The sequence below is a fragment of the Phalacrocorax carbo genome, chromosome 2, assembly GCF_963921805.1.
Source record: "Phalacrocorax carbo chromosome 2, bPhaCar2.1, whole genome shotgun sequence".
Classification (NCBI taxonomy): Eukaryota; Metazoa; Chordata; class Aves; order Suliformes; family Phalacrocoracidae; genus Phalacrocorax; species Phalacrocorax carbo.
The window spans coordinates 24,625,362-24,642,954 of record NC_087514.1 but is presented as its reverse complement, the minus strand read 5'-3'; the positions used below and the strand labels follow the sequence as shown (position 1 = coordinate 24,642,954).

The following is a 17,593-nucleotide window of genomic DNA, read 5'->3' as shown; positions in this document are numbered from 1 at the left end:
CTCCCATTTTTTGTGTTTTTTTTTTTTTTTTTCTTTTTTTCTTCTGTGGGAAATAAATTATTCAGGGCGTCAACATACTTGAACTGGAACTGAGATGGAGGTAGTTATAATGAAATGCTAATAACTGCCAGGAAAATTACAGAGTTGTTCAGAGCTGCTGGGTCTGCCAAGCAGCTGCCAGGAGCACTACATGTCTCCCCTACTCTTCTTCTAGTTTACTGATTTTCACCCAAATTGGGCGTTGTTCTTCAATTCCAAACTTTCAGAAAACATTCCAGCGTTGATTGGATGTGTCATTCAAAAGTAATCGCACAATGGACAAAGAAACAAAGGAATGCTTTTCTGTTGAATACGAGAGCTTTTGATGCGTGCTTAGGGTGTGCTTCAACATTAAACTTCTCTGTTGGCACATCCCTCTGTTGTGTCAATGCAATTCTATAGGGAGGCTGTGCTATAAATGAGGTTGTTTTCGTTAATGCAGATTATTTCACCAAGCTGACTTGCAGTGCAGACTCCTAAAAAGTTTCACCAATAAAATTCACCACTCCCACCACTCTAGCAGAGGGGCAGAAACGTGTAGTGGTTGTGCAAAGGAACTCTTCAAGAACCCTAGCACTAGAGAAATTACAGGTCAGGAGCACATCCTTAATTAAAGACCACTGATGCTGTGAAGATGTTTCTGTCCCTTACCGGCCTGTTACCACCTCTTAGCCATGGGTTAAGATGCTGCAGCTGCTGAGGGACAGTCAAATGCTACTCTCGATTGTGAGCTGTGGGAGTGGTGACCTTCGTCATAAGAGGAAACACAGTCCAAGCTGCTTCATCTCTCTGTGAGGTGAATACTGTCTTATGGGCAGTGATTCATCAGTGAAGATGGCATAGCAAGCGAGGCGCTGGTGTATGTAAAACTAGGGTAGATTCATGATTAACTCAGCATGTGTATACCAGAGGCAGAGTAGACAGCTAACCCATCAGGAGCTGAAGCCTTCAGACCTTGACTAGCTCAGCCAGACTTCAACACACGTACTGCTATGGGAGGTAGACTCCTACCCAGGGTCCCACTCTTTGGGCTCTGCTTCACACAGACCTACCCCATGTTACATATATTAATTTATTTTCTGTTTTCAGCCATGTAACTACTCCGTGCAGATTAAACAGCCAGGATTTAAAATTTCCAGGAGGAATATATAACTCAACAGGCATATCCCAGGCTTTTCTTTAAAACTCAAATCAGAGGTAAAAGGTTACTCATTATCTACATCAAAGCGATTCCCATGGGCACTCCCTACTGCACTTCACCTGGAAAAAACTGAGCCCACGCTCTTTTCCAGATCATCCACATGCCAACCCGCGAGGAGTCCATTAACTCATGCTCCCTGAAGCGTGGGCCCAGGGCATTTGCTTGCTGCCAGGAGCAACCCCTAAAGGACTCAGGGCTGTTGGGGAGGGCTTTCCTCTGTCATCAATATATTAAGAACTCTGGGCACACAGAAAATCGAAGGTATTTCTGAGTATTCTCTCATGCAAAAGGGTGATATTCAGAACCTACGCTGAACTTCACTCAGAAGATAAAATGGAAAACATCCACCTTTATTAAACACACTGGAAACAACCAACATGCTTGCCATCACCAAGATGGTCACTCATCAATATCACATGAATCAAAATGTGGAGCTGGTGTCGGCTGAAGGCACACGATCAGGAGTAACGCTGCTCAGAGATTCATGGTGCTGCGGCTTAAATCCCACCCTCCTCACCGGAGGGGGCCTTCCTCACGCTTCCCCGCCTCAGGGATGCACACCTCGCCGCCCCTCCCGCCGCTCCCTCCCGGGCCCCGCCCGCCGCTCCCTCCCGGGCCCCGCCCGCCGCTCCCTCCCGCGCCCCGCCCGCCGCTCCCTCCCGGGCCCCGCCCGCCGCTCCCCCCCGCGCCCCGCCCGCCGCTCCCTCCCGCGCCCCGCCCGCCGCTCCCTCCCGCGCCCCGCCCGCCGCTCCCCCCCGGGCCCCGCCCGCCGCTCCCCCCCGCGCCCCGCCCGCCGCTCCCTCCCGCGCCCCGCCCGCCTCCCAAACGGCCAGCACCGCCCCGCTCCGCCCGCAGCAAGCCCCGCCCCCTCTCCGGCGCAGCGCCTGGCCACCCCGTCCAGCCCCTCCGCTCCTGGCAACGCGTGTGACCTCCGTCGGCTTCAAGCCCGACTTCCGGCCCCTGCCTTGGTGCTCTCGTCAAATCCTTCCGGCTGGGGACGCATAGGGTGGCGGACGCTGGAGGAGAGCACATGCGTCGGGGAACCCGGAAGTGGCTGTGCGGCGGAGCCGGAGCGGCGGCGGGTGTCTGCACCGGGCTCCCGCGGCCCGGCCGGCCCGGGGGTGGGGGCGGCGGCGGCGGCCGCTGGGCGGGGAGGCACGGAGCACGGAGCCTGTCGGGTGTCCGGAGGGGCAGGTAAAGGGGCTCTGACGGGGCGTGGGGCTGGGGGAGGGACGTGTGGGGGGTGTCCCGGCGGTACGGGCGGGGGGTCCCCGGCTTGCTGGGGGTGCTCGGGCGAGGCTACGGCGGCGGCGAGGGCGGGGAAGGGTCTCCTCAGGGCGGCGGCGAGGGTGGGGGTACTGGGTAGGGTCGGTGGGTAACGTAACGTCGGCTTGGGTTTTGAAGGACTTTGGTTAAGAGCGGCGCGATGCTGGCGTTTTTACCTTGTGCCCAATGCTGAAGGTGTCGGGTCGGCGAGGTGTTTCTAAGGTGATGTTTCAGCAGGGACTGTTATCAGTCAAAAGTCACAGTGTTTCCGTCACTTCAATTTTATATGAAAACATGGTAGACTGCTTGATTTCCTTGTCTGCTTTTTGGTTTGTTTGGGTTGGATTCTCTTTTAATAGTGAGAAAGCCAGTTATTAGCTTCAACATATATATGTATAAAAGCTGGAAATCTGTAAATGCAAATAGATGTGCTTTCATCTTGGTATATACTTAATCTTTATATGTAAGTATATGTATATAAACATCTAGACATATATGTTTAGAAAGTAGAATCTGAAATACAATTTTTCATCTGACTTGCTTTATTGAAAATTAGGCTGCCAGATTGATAAATACTGTCTCATTGTCTTGTCTCTTTTTCCTAGTGCTTGACCTGTAACACAGAAATCTTCCAGAATGCTGGAATCCTATGTAACTCCTATTTTGATGAGTTATGTGAATCGCTACATAAAGAACTTGAAGCCTTCAGATCTGCAGTTGTCACTCTGGGGAGGAGATGTCGTACTTAGTAAACTTGAGTTAAAGTTGGATGTACTTGAACAGGTATGTTTTGTTTGCAGTAGTTACAGTCTGTGTCTTTGATTTAAAAGAAGTTGACTAAATAATTTACACTGGTCTGCACAGATAAATGTTAATTTAGTACTCGCTATACTTCTTATTCGAGTCCTACCCCCGCCCCCATTTACTTATTCTTGCATTAATTCCATGCTGTTTGTTTAGTAATAAATGGTAATTCCTTGCAAATTCTGTAAGTTATGGGGTGTGAAAAAGGCTTTTTTGTGGATGTGTTTCTTCTTTCAGTAACCATTGTTTTACAGTATGAACATTAACTAAATTTCTTTTCCAGTCATATTTACTAATTCAAAATGTCACAAAGTAAAGTAGGACCTCTCTTTAATTATGCATATAAACACAGGTTTGTATTCTCCGTATTGTCTTATGACTCCAGTTTTCATCATTCCAGTTGTATCTAAACTTTAAGAGCAATTGAGGGATGTATTTGATCAGTTGGTTTGTGTGGATTAGATCAGAGACTTTGTAAAACTTAACCTTAAAAAGACAAGCTTGACGAAGTAAAACACTAGATACAGAATTTGGAGCCTGCTGTCAATATGAACTAGTGAAGTCTTAGCGGAGGGACTGTTTCCTTGCATGGTTATCTGATTTGACTACTTGAAGAGCTGTGTGTGTGTGTGTGAAATAGATAATGCTGTTTTCTGTTGTGCATGATGTAGCAAGTCTTAGCTAGAGTCCTGTAGTCCAACTGAAGGAGCTGAGAGAAATGCAGCAAAAGATAACGGGATATTTAGACAATATGGCTATTGAAAGAAGAATAAAATAGACAGGGAATGTGTTTTTAATTTTGAATAAAATAAGGTGAGACAAGATAGGGCAAGAGTTATATGGATAAGGCAGAAAGAATGGAATAAATTGCACTCAGGGAGACTTAGGCTGGACGTCAAGGAAAATTTTCTCATGTTTTATTTCAGATTATGAGGCATTGGAGTAGATTGAGGAGACTGCATTGTTTCTATCAGGGGAGACATTTTAAAATTAAAATTATGGTTAATTAAGTATCTCTGATCCTGTTCTGGAAGAAGAGATGATCTTTCAAGAGATCCTGTCCTATTTTCTGTGCTGCTGTAAAAAGCCTGATTTTGTCTTCCTTCAAGTATTTTGTGGCCTCTGTGTATTTTCTGTCAAGTCTTTTGGTTCTTTGTATTCTTGGGACAGCTTGTCCGTACAGCTGATGTGTGTACTAGTCGGCAGTTGTGTAGGATGTGTTCCTCCTGTGACTATTCAAAGCCTTTGTTAATGTATGTATTATGGAATCAAAGAAGAGTTGATCAGAAGGGAATTCTGGAGGTCATCTAGTCCAACCTCCTGTTCTGAGCAGGGCTGTTGCCAGCATTATGTCAGATGTGCTTGTGCTTTTCTCCAGTTGAGTCCTGAAATTTCCTGTCTTGATTGTGAAAACCTCCTCTTGGGCAAACTTTTCCAGTGTTGTTCTGTGTAGGGAGAAAGTTTGTCCTGATAACAAATAATGACTTGGGACGGATATATCAAACTTGCTGTGTTGCCTGGCACTGTTAGGATTTTGCTGCTGTTGTCTGTGTTGCCCTTCGAATAGTTGCAGTACGTTGGTACGTGATCCCTGGCTTCATTTTCGCCTGTGTATCAGCTGGGTACCTAAATGTCCAGTGCAGTCTGTTGCTGTCATGGCTCTTTTAAAGGCAGATGTTGCCATATATACCTGTGTTCATGTCTTAGCTTGAATGGGGATGTGAATATGTGATGAAAGCAAAATTTAGCTCAGATTCTATTTTTTTTTTTACGTTATTTGGCTCTGTGTTTTTGTGAAACATAGTGATCTTAATTTGGCTGTTATTTGGAACTTGCCTAGCCCCACAGACTGTATCTAGGGTGTCTTTCCCACCCCCCTTTGCAATAGGGATGCTGCTTTATGCCTGCTTAGCAAAAATCTTTGAGCACATAGCATGTGGTACTGCAACACCCCAAGCTTAGGGAGCTCCTCTGAAAAGCTAATGACTCTAAAAGTTACCAGTATATGTTATTTTATTTGGATTATCTGCCTGAATGGATCAGTGATATCCACAGTTAATCGCTTTCACTGCTCGTCACTTCTAACATCCTTTTTGTCCTGTGCTGTTGTCCTCAGCATGGTTCCCTGCTCCTTATTTGGCATGAATGCAGCCTTGATTCCATGCTTTACGGTTTGGATACGAATGCACGTACCCTGGGTATTGTCGTCTGGAGTCTTAAACAGTTTCATAGGATTCCAGGTTTTGTGGAATTACACATTATTATTTGGGAACTTTAGCACAGGTGCCAAACTACATGGACAAAGCACCTTATAACAGATCTGGGAACAAGTCTGTGCTTTCTCCCTTCACTCCTCGGGCTTCAGTTGGTGTTAGTGTTCCCATGTCATGTGCTCTTACGGGCCACTAAACAGAATCCCAAAGAACAGATGAGAACAGGGCGTAAACTGCTGTCTGTCTTCTAGAAGATCTGACTTTAAAGGTCTTACTTTAATTTACTGTTTTTGGGATCAAGTTGGAATCAGTACTTTATGAAATCAGATGGAATATAGCTGTTGATGTAGAAGATTTATCAAACCCAAAGAGAACACTTTAGAGCATTTTAGTACCTGAAAATACTTTGCATGTTGTTACGTATACTTATGTATATTTTATATGCCCTCATTAAATTAAGCTGAATGTTGCTGCAATAACTCTTGGTTTTTGTCCTCCTTCCCTGTCCCGCCCTGTCCATGTCCTCATGTCCCTCCACCCCCCTGCTTTTTTTTTCTTTTGTTGGTAATACCAGTTCTGCAGTGAAGGCTAAGTACTGGTTAGTACTCAGGTTCAACTTTCTAGGTACAATGTAGTTTTTGTACATAATTATGTCACTCTTGGAGTAGCCAGTTATTTTTATAATGATTATCTTTAGTTGAAGATTAAATCTCATAAAATTTTGATACTAGTTTTTTTTCCTGTCCTGGATGTTTCAGTTACTAAAAGACTAAGCATTTGAAGAAATTTTCCATCTAGGCATAACTGGCATATTATACAAAAAACTACTTAAAGTATTTTATACTTAAACTTTTATATTAATATTTAAATACTGTTTTATGGAAAACCCTTTTAAGCACTTTTGGCAACTTTTATGTGAAGTCACTATGGTACCAGAGGTAACAGAACTACCTATGAACTTGGTAACTAGCTTGCGTGTAATGTTTCTGTTGACACAGTGGTACCAAAGAGGTAAGATACATGGTGAGCTCTTCTTGCTGCTTGTGTATATTTCCACAGCATTGTAGCTTATTGTGTTACCTGTTTTACAAACTCAGAAGGGAAAGATGAAGTGGCCTTTGATTGGAAGACAAAGGAGAACTTGATTTAAAGATTACTGAGTCTTATTGTAGTGTGGACTTCTCACACCTGAAAGAATTTAGAAGGAAAGAAATATGTAAAATGGTAATGTTCTTAAAATAATTTTAAGGAAATGAGGGCATTAAAATATCCTTACTGTAAGTGTCTGTGTTATGTGCCACTAGGTTACCTGTGAAATACAGCCCTGAATGTGAAGAAAAGGTATTTGAGTTAATACTGATGCGGAGAAAACAGTACTTGGCTATCATCCCAAAATTTGGGAGTGTCTTGTATTTTAGGGCAAGGGGAATTAAGATCATCTAGACTGCACGATGTCAGTTATTTGTATCAAGCCCAGGAGTTTGTTTTCAGCAATATCATTTTTTGAAGGGTTTAGATGATGTGAATGTAAAATATAAAACATGAAGTCTCATCAGTCATAAGTACAAAATGTATTAGGAATTTCATGTAATACTTAATGGAAGGGAAGGACTGAATAGGAAAGGAAGAGGAATAAAAATGGTCTTTTTTATGTTGTCGTATGAGCAAGTTACTAAATTTGGCACATGTTTTGTATTGTCTACTGAAACAACACAACAAAGATTTCTGCATTGCTTTAAGGAAACTTGCTTTTGTAATTAGGATAATGTCAGACAACATTTGTATATAAACTCCTTTGAAAAAGAACAACTGTGTCTTCTAAATATGCTGTGCATTGAGTTGTATCGATTCATTTTGAAGGAGTTCCTACGTCTGTTCAGTTTCTTTCAATATCTTAGTTAGCTAGACAAAAATGAGATTGTGTTAAAGCCATCCAGCAAATAGTGGAAAAACATTTATTCTAGAACGCCTTTTGAAGTAAACTCAAACTTACACTTGTGAGCATAAGCCAGGATCTAAAGAGACATTGCAGTACTGATGAGTGACATAAAAATTACGTATCTGCTAGCCTGGAAAGGGAAGTTATTTCTATTAATGTTAATAGTGATAGTTCAGTTCCTTGATTCATGAAAGCATAGTGTCTTAAGTTGTAATGTATTTTTAAATGGCATATTTTTTTGATAATTTATTTCTGTGGGACACAAGTTTTTTGTTTTTGTGTTTGGTTATTTTTCCACTTACTGTATGACCAGTGTAGCAACATCTGTAGCTAAACTGCTCAGCGCTTGCTTTTTGGTGGCTTAACTGAAATTGTCTGGATGAAAACTTAATTTGTGTAGAGTGTAAGCCTAAGTCTGAATTTTTAGGAAGCTAAAAGCCTCTCTTTTGAGTATATTTATGAATGAGCTGAATTAAAAAACACTTTGTAAAAACAAATTAACAATTTTCTTCAGACTTTTTATGAGAAGGTCTATATCATCTTGTGGAATGGGGTCTTGAAATTAGATGTGATTTTGTGTAAGCATGATGTGAGAGGTGTGGTTTCTTTCTTTTATAAGTTTTTTTCATGAAAGCTCCTTAAGCCCAAGAACTAATTTACAAAAGGAAAGCTGTACTTTGCAAAAAACAGAACTATAATTTTGGTGTAGTTGCCTTCTCTGAAGATTTTGTCAGCAGTGAATATACTGTATCTACTCTTGGCTATTGGATGCAAGAGGAATGTTTTTCTAGCACCGGTAGAAAGGCTGAAGAGGTATCGGCTGCAGAATGAAGAGGGCAGTTATCTCTCTGATGCTGCTAGGTATTAATGCATAGGGATAGTTGATTTCTCTTTTGGGTGACTAATTAGAGGCTCTCTCAGGATGCAGTAGTATGCAACTGAACTTCTGACATGGTAGCTACTTAAAAAAAGTAAAAATTTTTAGTGGGTTTTCAAAACATATCACTAAGATTTAATTACAGTTTCAAGATGTTACACAAATAATGACACTAAGTAGCTTCACAGAAATATTCTATAGGTAGTTGTTATAAATCAAGTACTAAATTCAAAATCCAGTTGTCCTCAAATTCTGTTAATGTACAACTTCTATACAGCAAGGACAAGTCTAGGGTCAAGCACTGCAGTAAAAAGGGCTTTCTGGATTCACTTCTAGACGTGTGTATCTGAAATTCCCTAGCAACTTGCCTGCTTGACCTCAGAGTTTGTTGGACAGTCTGTATTTAACTCCTACTCATTCATATGAGTACTGAGTTGAAGCATGTCAGTACCTAAAATGAGCTGAGGTGCAAAGGTGCTTAAGCCCCAGGTTGTCCAGTTTTGCCAGGTAAATTCTGAAGTTCTGAACAAAGGTTTATGTCCCTGAGTTTAATAAGGAACACAACCGTTAAGAACCTAATGGCCAAAACCATTGCCCAGCATCCAGGAGACTTAGATTCACTTCTTTCTCACCCTGACAAGATTCACACCTATAGTTGCCAGCATCTAAGATGAAGACCCAAACACCAGGCTATAAGCAGGTCCAAGTGAAGGCATCTGTTGTTTTTTCCCCATTAAAAATTTAAACCTTTGTAGTCAAAATGTCAGGACAGGAGATCAGAAAGGTAAGAAGATACATCATTGCTGAAGTATCGTCATTAGAATACTTAGCATTGAGAATGCTGACTTAATGTTTGATATTATGTCAGAACTTTATTTCTTTATTTTGCACTAAGCGCTTATTTTCATTAATTTAAATCTGATTTGTAGTCCTTGGACCAGGTCTCTAGCTGGAGGTGGCCATTCTGTCTGATAAGCGTTAAGCTCATGCTTCCTGGAACTGCTGATGCTACTGGGGGAATTTCAACCCTTTGAATCCAGTGTGAAGACCAGTGCTACCTACCTGAGATCCAAAGAACTTATATCAACCCCTGCACACTGTGTTCCCTATTGGCTAGCTGCATGTGGCCGCTGGCTCACTGGGGCTGTCCTGTGGGCATCTGCTCTGTGCATTGACTGGATGCAGTGCTGGGCAGTATTAAGAGTTCTGGACTGACTTGCACCAGTTTTTAAATCAGCGTGACATCCAAGTTAGGCCTTGGTGAGGAGGAGCCTGGGTTTTGCCAATGAAGAATTTAATAACTTTTTATTTACTGACCAGTTTGATGTGAATGGGGGAACACGCTGAATGCTGTGGATAAAAAGACAAGAAAATGAGACTAATTGCTTCTCTAGTGAGTGCCTCCATCCTGATCATTGAATTACGTAGGGATTCTGCAGAAGAAATAGTATGACATTGTGATTTTTAGAAAGGGCATAATAAAATACATGAGCCAAGAGTCAAATCAGAATAGCAGCTGTAACTCTTCTCCTGGCATTTCCTAATTCAGAGTGCCTGGCTTAGTAACCTTAACACTTCTATATTTTTTTTAACACAACTATTTTAATGTCACTTTTGTTTTAATTCGTATTGCAAGTATTGAAAATGGAAAGCTTTTAACCTAATTTACCATGTATAACACATAGAAATTCTAATTTATAAGTCAAAGTGCACCAAGTAAATCTTTGCTTTATGGAGTGATTTTTGATTGATATAGTGTTTTTGTGTTGACCTCTAATCCTCTGTTTCACTTGTTTCCTTAAACTTTAACATTATTTTAACACTAGGAAAAAGAGTACAAACTGTATTACCATAAATTAAAGGGACCAATTAAACATGTGTCTGACAACAACAAAATAAAGTCAGTATTTTTTTACTAAACCTTTTTGTTTTAAGTGTGTCATAGCTTTTGCATAAACTTCATTTTTGTTTGTGGCCAATCTTAAGAGCACTGAGCTCTTACAACTCGAAGTACTAGAAGTTGCCTTGCAGTGGCCTTGTCAGTGTTTAATTCCAAATCTGTGTTCTCCAGGATAATGCAGGTTGCATATCAGCTTATGTATTTACTTTCACGTGGTTCATTTCTACTTGTCCCTTGAATAGTGACTCATTTTGCAGTAGCTTTGTGCAAGAGACGTGGTTTTAAACTGTTTTATTTTCAAGGACATGGTAATCCAGATGTCTCTTATGAAAAGACTAGTTGTAATATAATTGTGCATGCGATTATAAAGCCAGTTGCCAAACCCCATGGCACACTGCTGATCTGGGAAGAGAGATTAGTTTTGACTTACCTTTTGTTGTAGAACGTTGTTATTTTAAGTTACAGATGTGTCTTGAATTTTGATATGTGTCAGCAGTCACTTCACCGCTCTTTTTGTTGTTGTTAGGAGCTGAAACTACCATTCACTTTTTTAAGTGGGCATATTCATGAACTCCGGATTCATGTGCCATGGACAAAATTGGGATCAGAACCAGTTGTCATCACCATCAATACGATGGAATGCATCTTGAAATTAAAGGATGGAGCTCAGGTAAGAAATACGATGAATCCTTTTCTAACATTGAGACACTGATGAAAATAATATCTTCTATAGTTCACTTTCTTTCAAGGCATCTGAAGAATCAGGTATGTGAAGTTACGATCCATGTTATTTTCCAAGAGGCTAATACTGTTATTCCCATCATGGCCAGTGTCTTCATTTATGCATATTTTTAGTTCTTTATTAGCTGTAGTGGTGTTCTTGCGGATGTGAAAGCTTGTTAATAGTGCTCTGCCAGAATCTTCCTGTGACTAGAGAACAAAAGGATTTCAAGAGCAATATAGCATCCTACGTGCTTCCAGCTTCTGCCTTCTGAGGAGCGATGCTGGTTGCTTGAGACAGCTCTGTGTGGCACCACTGGGCGTTTTTCAAAAGATGTTGTTATTATAGGAGGAGTGCTTTAAAGGTCCTGGAGGGTAATTCCCTTTTCCCTTTAGAAGTTATGGTACTTGTTTGAGTGTATTCAGAAAGCTTCTTACACGTAAGCATCTCAAAGGGCTTTTTGTTTAGTTGCTTGCAATAATTTTTGTTACACTGTTTCACAGGCGTAGGAAAGATTTTCACCGGACACATGAAGCTGAGAGATGCAATACCTCAATTTTGTTATATGTCTAACTTAGTTAACACAAAATACTTGGGTATGTTAATGTTGAGCTTTTTTTCAGTCAGTGTGGTGCTTTAACTCTAGAGGTGTGTTGTGGTGGTTTTGGGTGTTTTTGTTTTTTTTTAATGGCTTCTTTTAAAATGTTGATCCCATTTCAATTTCAGCATAGAGTCCGCTGGTTATATTAAGGATCATGCAAAAGAAAATTCCAATCTGTGCAAAGCTCTCATGTGTTTGGTAGGATGCTTGATAAGCTGTTAACATTTAACATCAATAATTAGATATAAGCCAGCAAGAATATTGGAAAACACTTATGTTGTATATTTCTGTAATATTCCTTTACGGTTCCAGAGCTAAAAGGCTTTTGTTGCTGGAGTAAAAACTTCTAGTCCTAGGTATGCCACCCACAAAGCATATGCTTGCATTCTGTAGTTACACTTAATCTGTGTGCGTACGTGCATGTGCATATACACACATGTGCGCACAGCAACAGCCAAATGCTAAGTACTTTTCCAATGTTAAGGTAAGGTTTCGAAGCCAGATGTTCCATGAGAGATGTGTTTTAGAAGCAGCAAATTACAACTAATTATAGAATTTGCAGAAAAAGATGTGTAGCCCATAACTTTGTGCAACCCAGAATTAATACTTGATATTGGACTATGCAGATGGCTACTGCTGGAATGATCAGATTTCCTGCTTGCATGGTATTTGAAACTTAAAGTTTGTGGTGCATACAGCAAAAGGTCAAGTGTCACGAATGTAAAGCACTCTCAAAACAAGTATTTGTTACAGATGTTTAAGATTCAGAGGCAAGAAAGGATTTTTGAAAATTGCAACTGACATTTGAACAAATTATTCGGTGGTATGTACACTCAGGAGGGCAAAATTTGGGTCCGTGTCATGGACGGATTATCTTTGACTAAAAAGAATGTAAATGAAAACACTTTAATGCTGTTTTCTGAGGCTATGGTATAAAAAGTTGACAGCTTGAATTTTATTTTTTAAATTACTATTTGAAAGTGTTTTATAACAAGAAAATGTTTTGACAATTTCTTGTGTTCTAACTTGCAGTGTGATACAGTGGACTTGGCTAAAACCAATTCTCATAAAAATCTTTGTAATCAGTGAATAAAAACCCTGAATGAAATAGAATATTTCTGTGGAAAATGGTAGTAAAATGAACTTTCAGTGAATTTGGCTCCAACTGCAATTGTTCTGCCAAGAACTTCGTAACAGCAAAGAGCATTTTACCAAGAAAGTTCAGCTTAGTTCCCAAAAAATATATTGGCTTGATACCCTGCATTTCCTTTCTCAGGTGAAACCTCTAATGAGCACATGCCTAATTTCAATTGGGCAAAAGATAAAGCTTCTGACCTCAATTTAGAGTGGTGTGTATTCTTTGGAAAGGGGCTATTTCAAAGAATGTTTCTTTTGAAGATGTCTCGGGATTAAAATACATGCCGTTGTTAAACTATTGTCCAGTGGACCCTACAGATTTTTTTTTGTGAGCAGAAATCTATTTTCCATTGTATATTTTTGAAGAGTGCTAGCCCCTTGGAAATGCTTTTGTACATCTGTGCTTGACTCTCACTGATGCTGTGTCACTGTTAGTTCAGTTTCAGTGTTAGTTTGGTTTGGGTTTTTTTGTTGTTTACACTATGACAGTGTTTCCTCCTCAGCTGAAATAAGTTTGGAGTAGACAGGAATGGCTCAACTTCTAGTTTTATGCTAATATTCTCCTTTCTACACAGAAACGTTGTGTAAGTGAAGTTCACCTGGTAATATAAAAACATCCATGGTGTAGAATTAGTAGTATTTTTAGTGAATTTTGAAGCTTGAGCATTTTGAAGGTCATTGCTTTTCTTCTCTTTGTGCTTTTCTCCCTTCCTTTCCTTTTCTACAGGTGATACCACCACTTTCAAAAACAGAATGTTAAATAAATATGGCTGCTTTATAAGCAAATTTAAGTTAAGTGCATCAAGAACTGAACTTTGCAGTGATGAAAGTGGTCTTCTATTGAACATGCTTTGTATGTGCTCTTCTGGTTATGATTTTGGATAATGCCAGCAACTGAAGTAGAAATTTGGTGTGAGGCACTTTGCATTGCTTTTTGATGTCTCAGCTTAATGCAACTATGCCCATTTTTTCTGCTCCTTAACATAATCTTCTGCAGCCCTGAGTTTTAAGTATGAGCATTTATAATGCTCTCAAATTCATATGTTGGTAAGTACAATTTGAAATGTGTTCTTACACACTTAAATGTGAATCTGAAGCTCGCTTGACTTGTATTTAAGGTAATTGGCTCCCGTGAGATTGTTCTTCATCAATGTTATGTATTGTTTTAGAGGGTGGTTAAAGTTCCAGTTATTACATTCTTTTCATTACTTATCTCTAGATATTAAATCTCAGGACTTTTATCTAGAATTTAAATTCCCTTGCTAAACCTCTGCCGTTTCTTCTCCTAGAGTTTTTCTCCCTTTTGTCCTGTTGGACCCTTCTTGACTTTTTCCTTTTCTACCCAAATTATTTTTTTTTAAAGTTATTGGATATTCTTTGCTCATTTCTGTTTCTCCTTCCATGCCACAACACCTCTACCCAAACTAGAGGCTTTAAATTCAGCCTGCAAATTGGGAAGGACGAGCCTACGTCTGTTTCCTTCACCTTCCTGACACAACTAACCGCAAAACTGATTTCCCTTATATTCAGCCTTGAATTCTGTGGTTTTTATTCTTGGAACTGACGCAAATGAGGAGACTCAAGGAGAAATGTATTATCTGTATTACTGCTTCACTTTTGAGTCCTTGCCTTTAATCAGGACACAGTGCATCAAGAACATGCTGATGTATATGAAGATGAAAACTCTTTCTACCCCAAGGATAACTAATTATGGAATCAGGGAAGACTGTTAGCTACAAGCACTTACAGGGGCACGGGGAAACCAGGTAGTTGTTTGGATCGGCATACAGACAATTAAACACTGTTCCTTTTATGAGGCATTACAAAGAAGGTTTTGAAGGAATATAAAAACTTTGTGGAAGCAGTGGAGAACAGCCCACAAACAACTGTCAGAATCGCAGACACATATTCTTATCTGAAAATCAGTAGAGACTGTCATCAAAGAATGCTGAAAGCAGAAACTGATCTTGACTAGGAAATGATCGAGATGGTAGACAGGGTGAGCAGAAAGGTTATGAAGGATTTACAAAGTGAAGACAGAAGTCTTGTGTTTGAGGGTATAGTTATATAAAGTATTTGCTTAGGTGGTAAAACTAGCTCCAGGTCTGAAGCAGTGCTTTGCTGTTCTTCTCACCTGGGTCCAATGGAATGTGGCTGTATGGACAAATGATGCTGTACTTTTCTGTTTGAGTGTATATGCATGCTGTTCAGTGACAGCAAAAATATGGTAAGTCTTGAAGACAGGATTAACAAACCGTCTTTAGTGGCCCACCTTTCTGCTTTTCGTCTGTTCATGTAGGAGCTCTAGGTCTTTATTTTTGAGATATTTTCATAGTGGTATCTTTAGCTCAGTCAATCTGATATTGGGTTTTAACACTTGTATGAAAAGTTTTAAGGTGAAGATTCTGTTGAGAGCTGCTCTGCAGGAAGCATACTGTCGTCAGTGTTGAATCATAATCTCAGGTTAACGACGACTATGAAATTCATCATTAAGAAGCCAGTTCATGCTGCTTTTGTTTATTTTAATAGCTTAATATAGCAAATTGGATTTTATCTCTTTCTCTGTGTTTGTGCAAACAAAGAAATATATATAAGTAAAAAAAACAGGTTTCCTTGTTACTTTTAATTAAAACAAATTTCCCTTGTATAAATTGGACTTTAAGTGGAGCTTAATCTTTTTCAAAGGTTCAGGAAGGTTTGGCAGAGCCTTTGGTCAGGTTTTATGCCGTTTTCTGTCAAGAACTCCAGTCTAAAGAGTTTTTATGTTTTCTATGAATTGTTTGATGTGAAAAAAAATATTTCAGTTAGCAGGTTCTTTTTCAGGGATACAGTCTTTCTAAGGGAGAAATACCATGTCCCACAAATCTCTTGCAAAAACATTTAGTAAACTACTCTACTGCTTCCTCTGAAACAGTAAAAGGCAGGCTGCAACAGCTGCTAGAAAAGGCCTTGCAGCATTTTGTTCAGACTCTTGTGTTTGTATTTCCAGTGTTTTCAAATGAATAGCTGAAGAAGGAGATAATGAACTGCTTTGCTTAAAGCTGGATTAATATTCATACGTTTTAGCTGGGCAAGCATGAGTGACCATGTAATTTACCTATTTTTTTTTCCCATTAAGTACTTTCATATGAAAAGTCTTTACAAGCAAGGAATCTGGCACTTTAGATTGTAGTAATTCCGCTTGCAAAAGAAGAAGAAATTGTTTTTGCTGTGAAACTGTTCAAAGATGCCTGCAGGCACATTTCTTAATACTCTAGCCATAAAAGTCCTTCCACTGCCATGGTGTTGCTTCAGTCTGAATATCTGGCTTGCTTGCTTACATGCCTGTTACCGTGTTAGTAATTTTGGACAGTTTTAATGTGAATTTCTCATCATATTTCTTTCTGAAGTCCTTTTCAGGGCTAAGTAATTGTGATTTCAAATGTCTGAAACTGATTTCTATGAAAGGTATGAGTCGTCCTACCTGACTTCTTCTGTGCTTGTGCCTGGCCCCAAGGGAGAGCTTCTAGTGTTGGTGTGCTGCCTACTGGCAAAGATAGAGGGGCAGTCCTGACCTAATCCTAGTGCTTAGTCTGGGTGAGTGAGCTTTGCTTTTTAGGTGCTTCTGCTGAAGAACAAGCACTCTTGCTTTATGTGCAGTGCAGTACAGGGTGACATCTTCATTGGCAGTGCTGTTCCTAGCTCCTGAGAACACCCACGGGGACAAGGCATGATAAATTGTCTCAGTACCTTGAGAGCACATGTAACTGTTGTGAGAAGCATCTGACTAGTAGGACACTTTTCTGAGCTGCTAAACAGCGCGTAACTGAGCAAGACAAGGAACATAAGAATGTCCACTGCAACCAAACTTTCTGGTTGTTGTAACATTTTCCTAGCATTCTTATCGTGACAGTACGTGTGCATGAAAGATGTAAGCAAGATATGTTTTTCTTTCTTTCTGCCAGCTTGTCTTCCAAATGCTCTCTCGAACTGGCTGCTTATTAGAAAAATTTAAATCTTTATAGTTTCATTCCTTGAAATATTTAGTCCTGCAAATGTCAACATTGTACATCTTTAAAAAGAGAAGCCAAGTACACCGTGTCAGGCATGTTTACTGTGGTAACAGATTCAGGAACAGAAAAGCAGTCAAAAATGTATTATGGGCTGTATTCTTACTAAGAAGCTCAGATTTTGAATGCAGTTAATTTCAAGAGGAATATTGTCAAAATCAGCCCAGTCATTATTACAAAATGCATTGAGATTGTATAACAACAATGATTTCAAATAGGTTTTTTGTGTTCAGATGGATGCACTTTGTGAATTATAAGTGTAATGAAAATGCAAGGCAAGGGTATGGCTTTGTGTTGGTGTAGGTGTTGCAAGATAAGGAAGCTGCCAGGAGCTGTGTGTGTAGTTAAGAGTTTTCCCTTCGGTGCCTGTAGCAGCTGGAGCACTAGTTACCTAGTAAGTAAATGTTGCCTTTTCTCAGCTTGCCTGTCTTCTGAACAAGAGCTTCTCTCTGTACCTTTTTGTGTCATAGTTCAGGTTTAGTTTGTGCTCTTGAAGAAATCTCCTGGTTGTCCAGACTTTGACCTCCATCAGGGGGAGGTCTCAGAACCAATGAGCTGGATCCCTTTTGGGTGAAAGTAAAGGGCTCTAGGACCATGGTAATGTGCCGCAGCTGCTAACTGAAATTAATGAGAACAGTCGTCTCGTGTGAGTTGTTAATAGAATCAATACTCTGTGATCACCAGCCATGGTGTGGTCTTATATTAGGAGCACAGTGAATCCCACTAGACCAGATGAGGTTTTTTCAGAAGCTGTTCTGGCTGTCCAGGTTCAGAAAGTCCATGTCTAATGCATATTTAATGCCTACTTCTCTGCTTTTCATAGTTAGCATGTCTATGACAGTAGTC

At 40.2% G+C, this 17,593-nt stretch overlaps 2 protein-coding genes across 6 annotated transcripts in view; one reads left to right on the top strand and one right to left on the bottom strand.

Annotated features, from left to right (window-relative positions):
- Positions 1–2,180: 2,180 nt before the first annotated feature.
- Positions 2,181–3,090, bottom strand: LOC135311773 (uncharacterized). The gene is made up of 2 exons (XM_064441771.1): positions 3,083–3,090; positions 2,181–2,646 (listed from the first exon to the last, which is right to left on the bottom strand). The coding sequence occupies exons 1-2, from the start codon at positions 3,088–3,090 to the stop codon at positions 2,181–2,183; spliced, it is 474 nt and encodes a 157-aa protein (XP_064297841.1).
- The window catches only part of VPS13B (vacuolar protein sorting 13 homolog B), a 485,884-nt gene continuing 470,495 nt past the window's right edge, over positions 2,205–17,593 (top strand). For 3 of the 5 annotated variants that reach the window (XM_064442320.1, XM_064442321.1, XM_064442319.1), the window contains exons 1-3: positions 2,206–2,434; positions 3,112–3,289; positions 10,766–10,909. In XM_064442320.1, the coding sequence (XP_064298390.1) occupies positions 3,143–3,289; positions 10,766–10,909 (291 nt within the window). In that variant the 5' untranslated portion in view covers positions 2,206–2,434; positions 3,112–3,142. Of the gene's footprint in view, positions 2,435–3,111; positions 3,290–10,765; positions 10,910–17,593 lie in introns of all 5 variants that reach the window. The other 2 variants (XM_064442323.1, XM_064442322.1) reach the window with 1 other exon arrangement.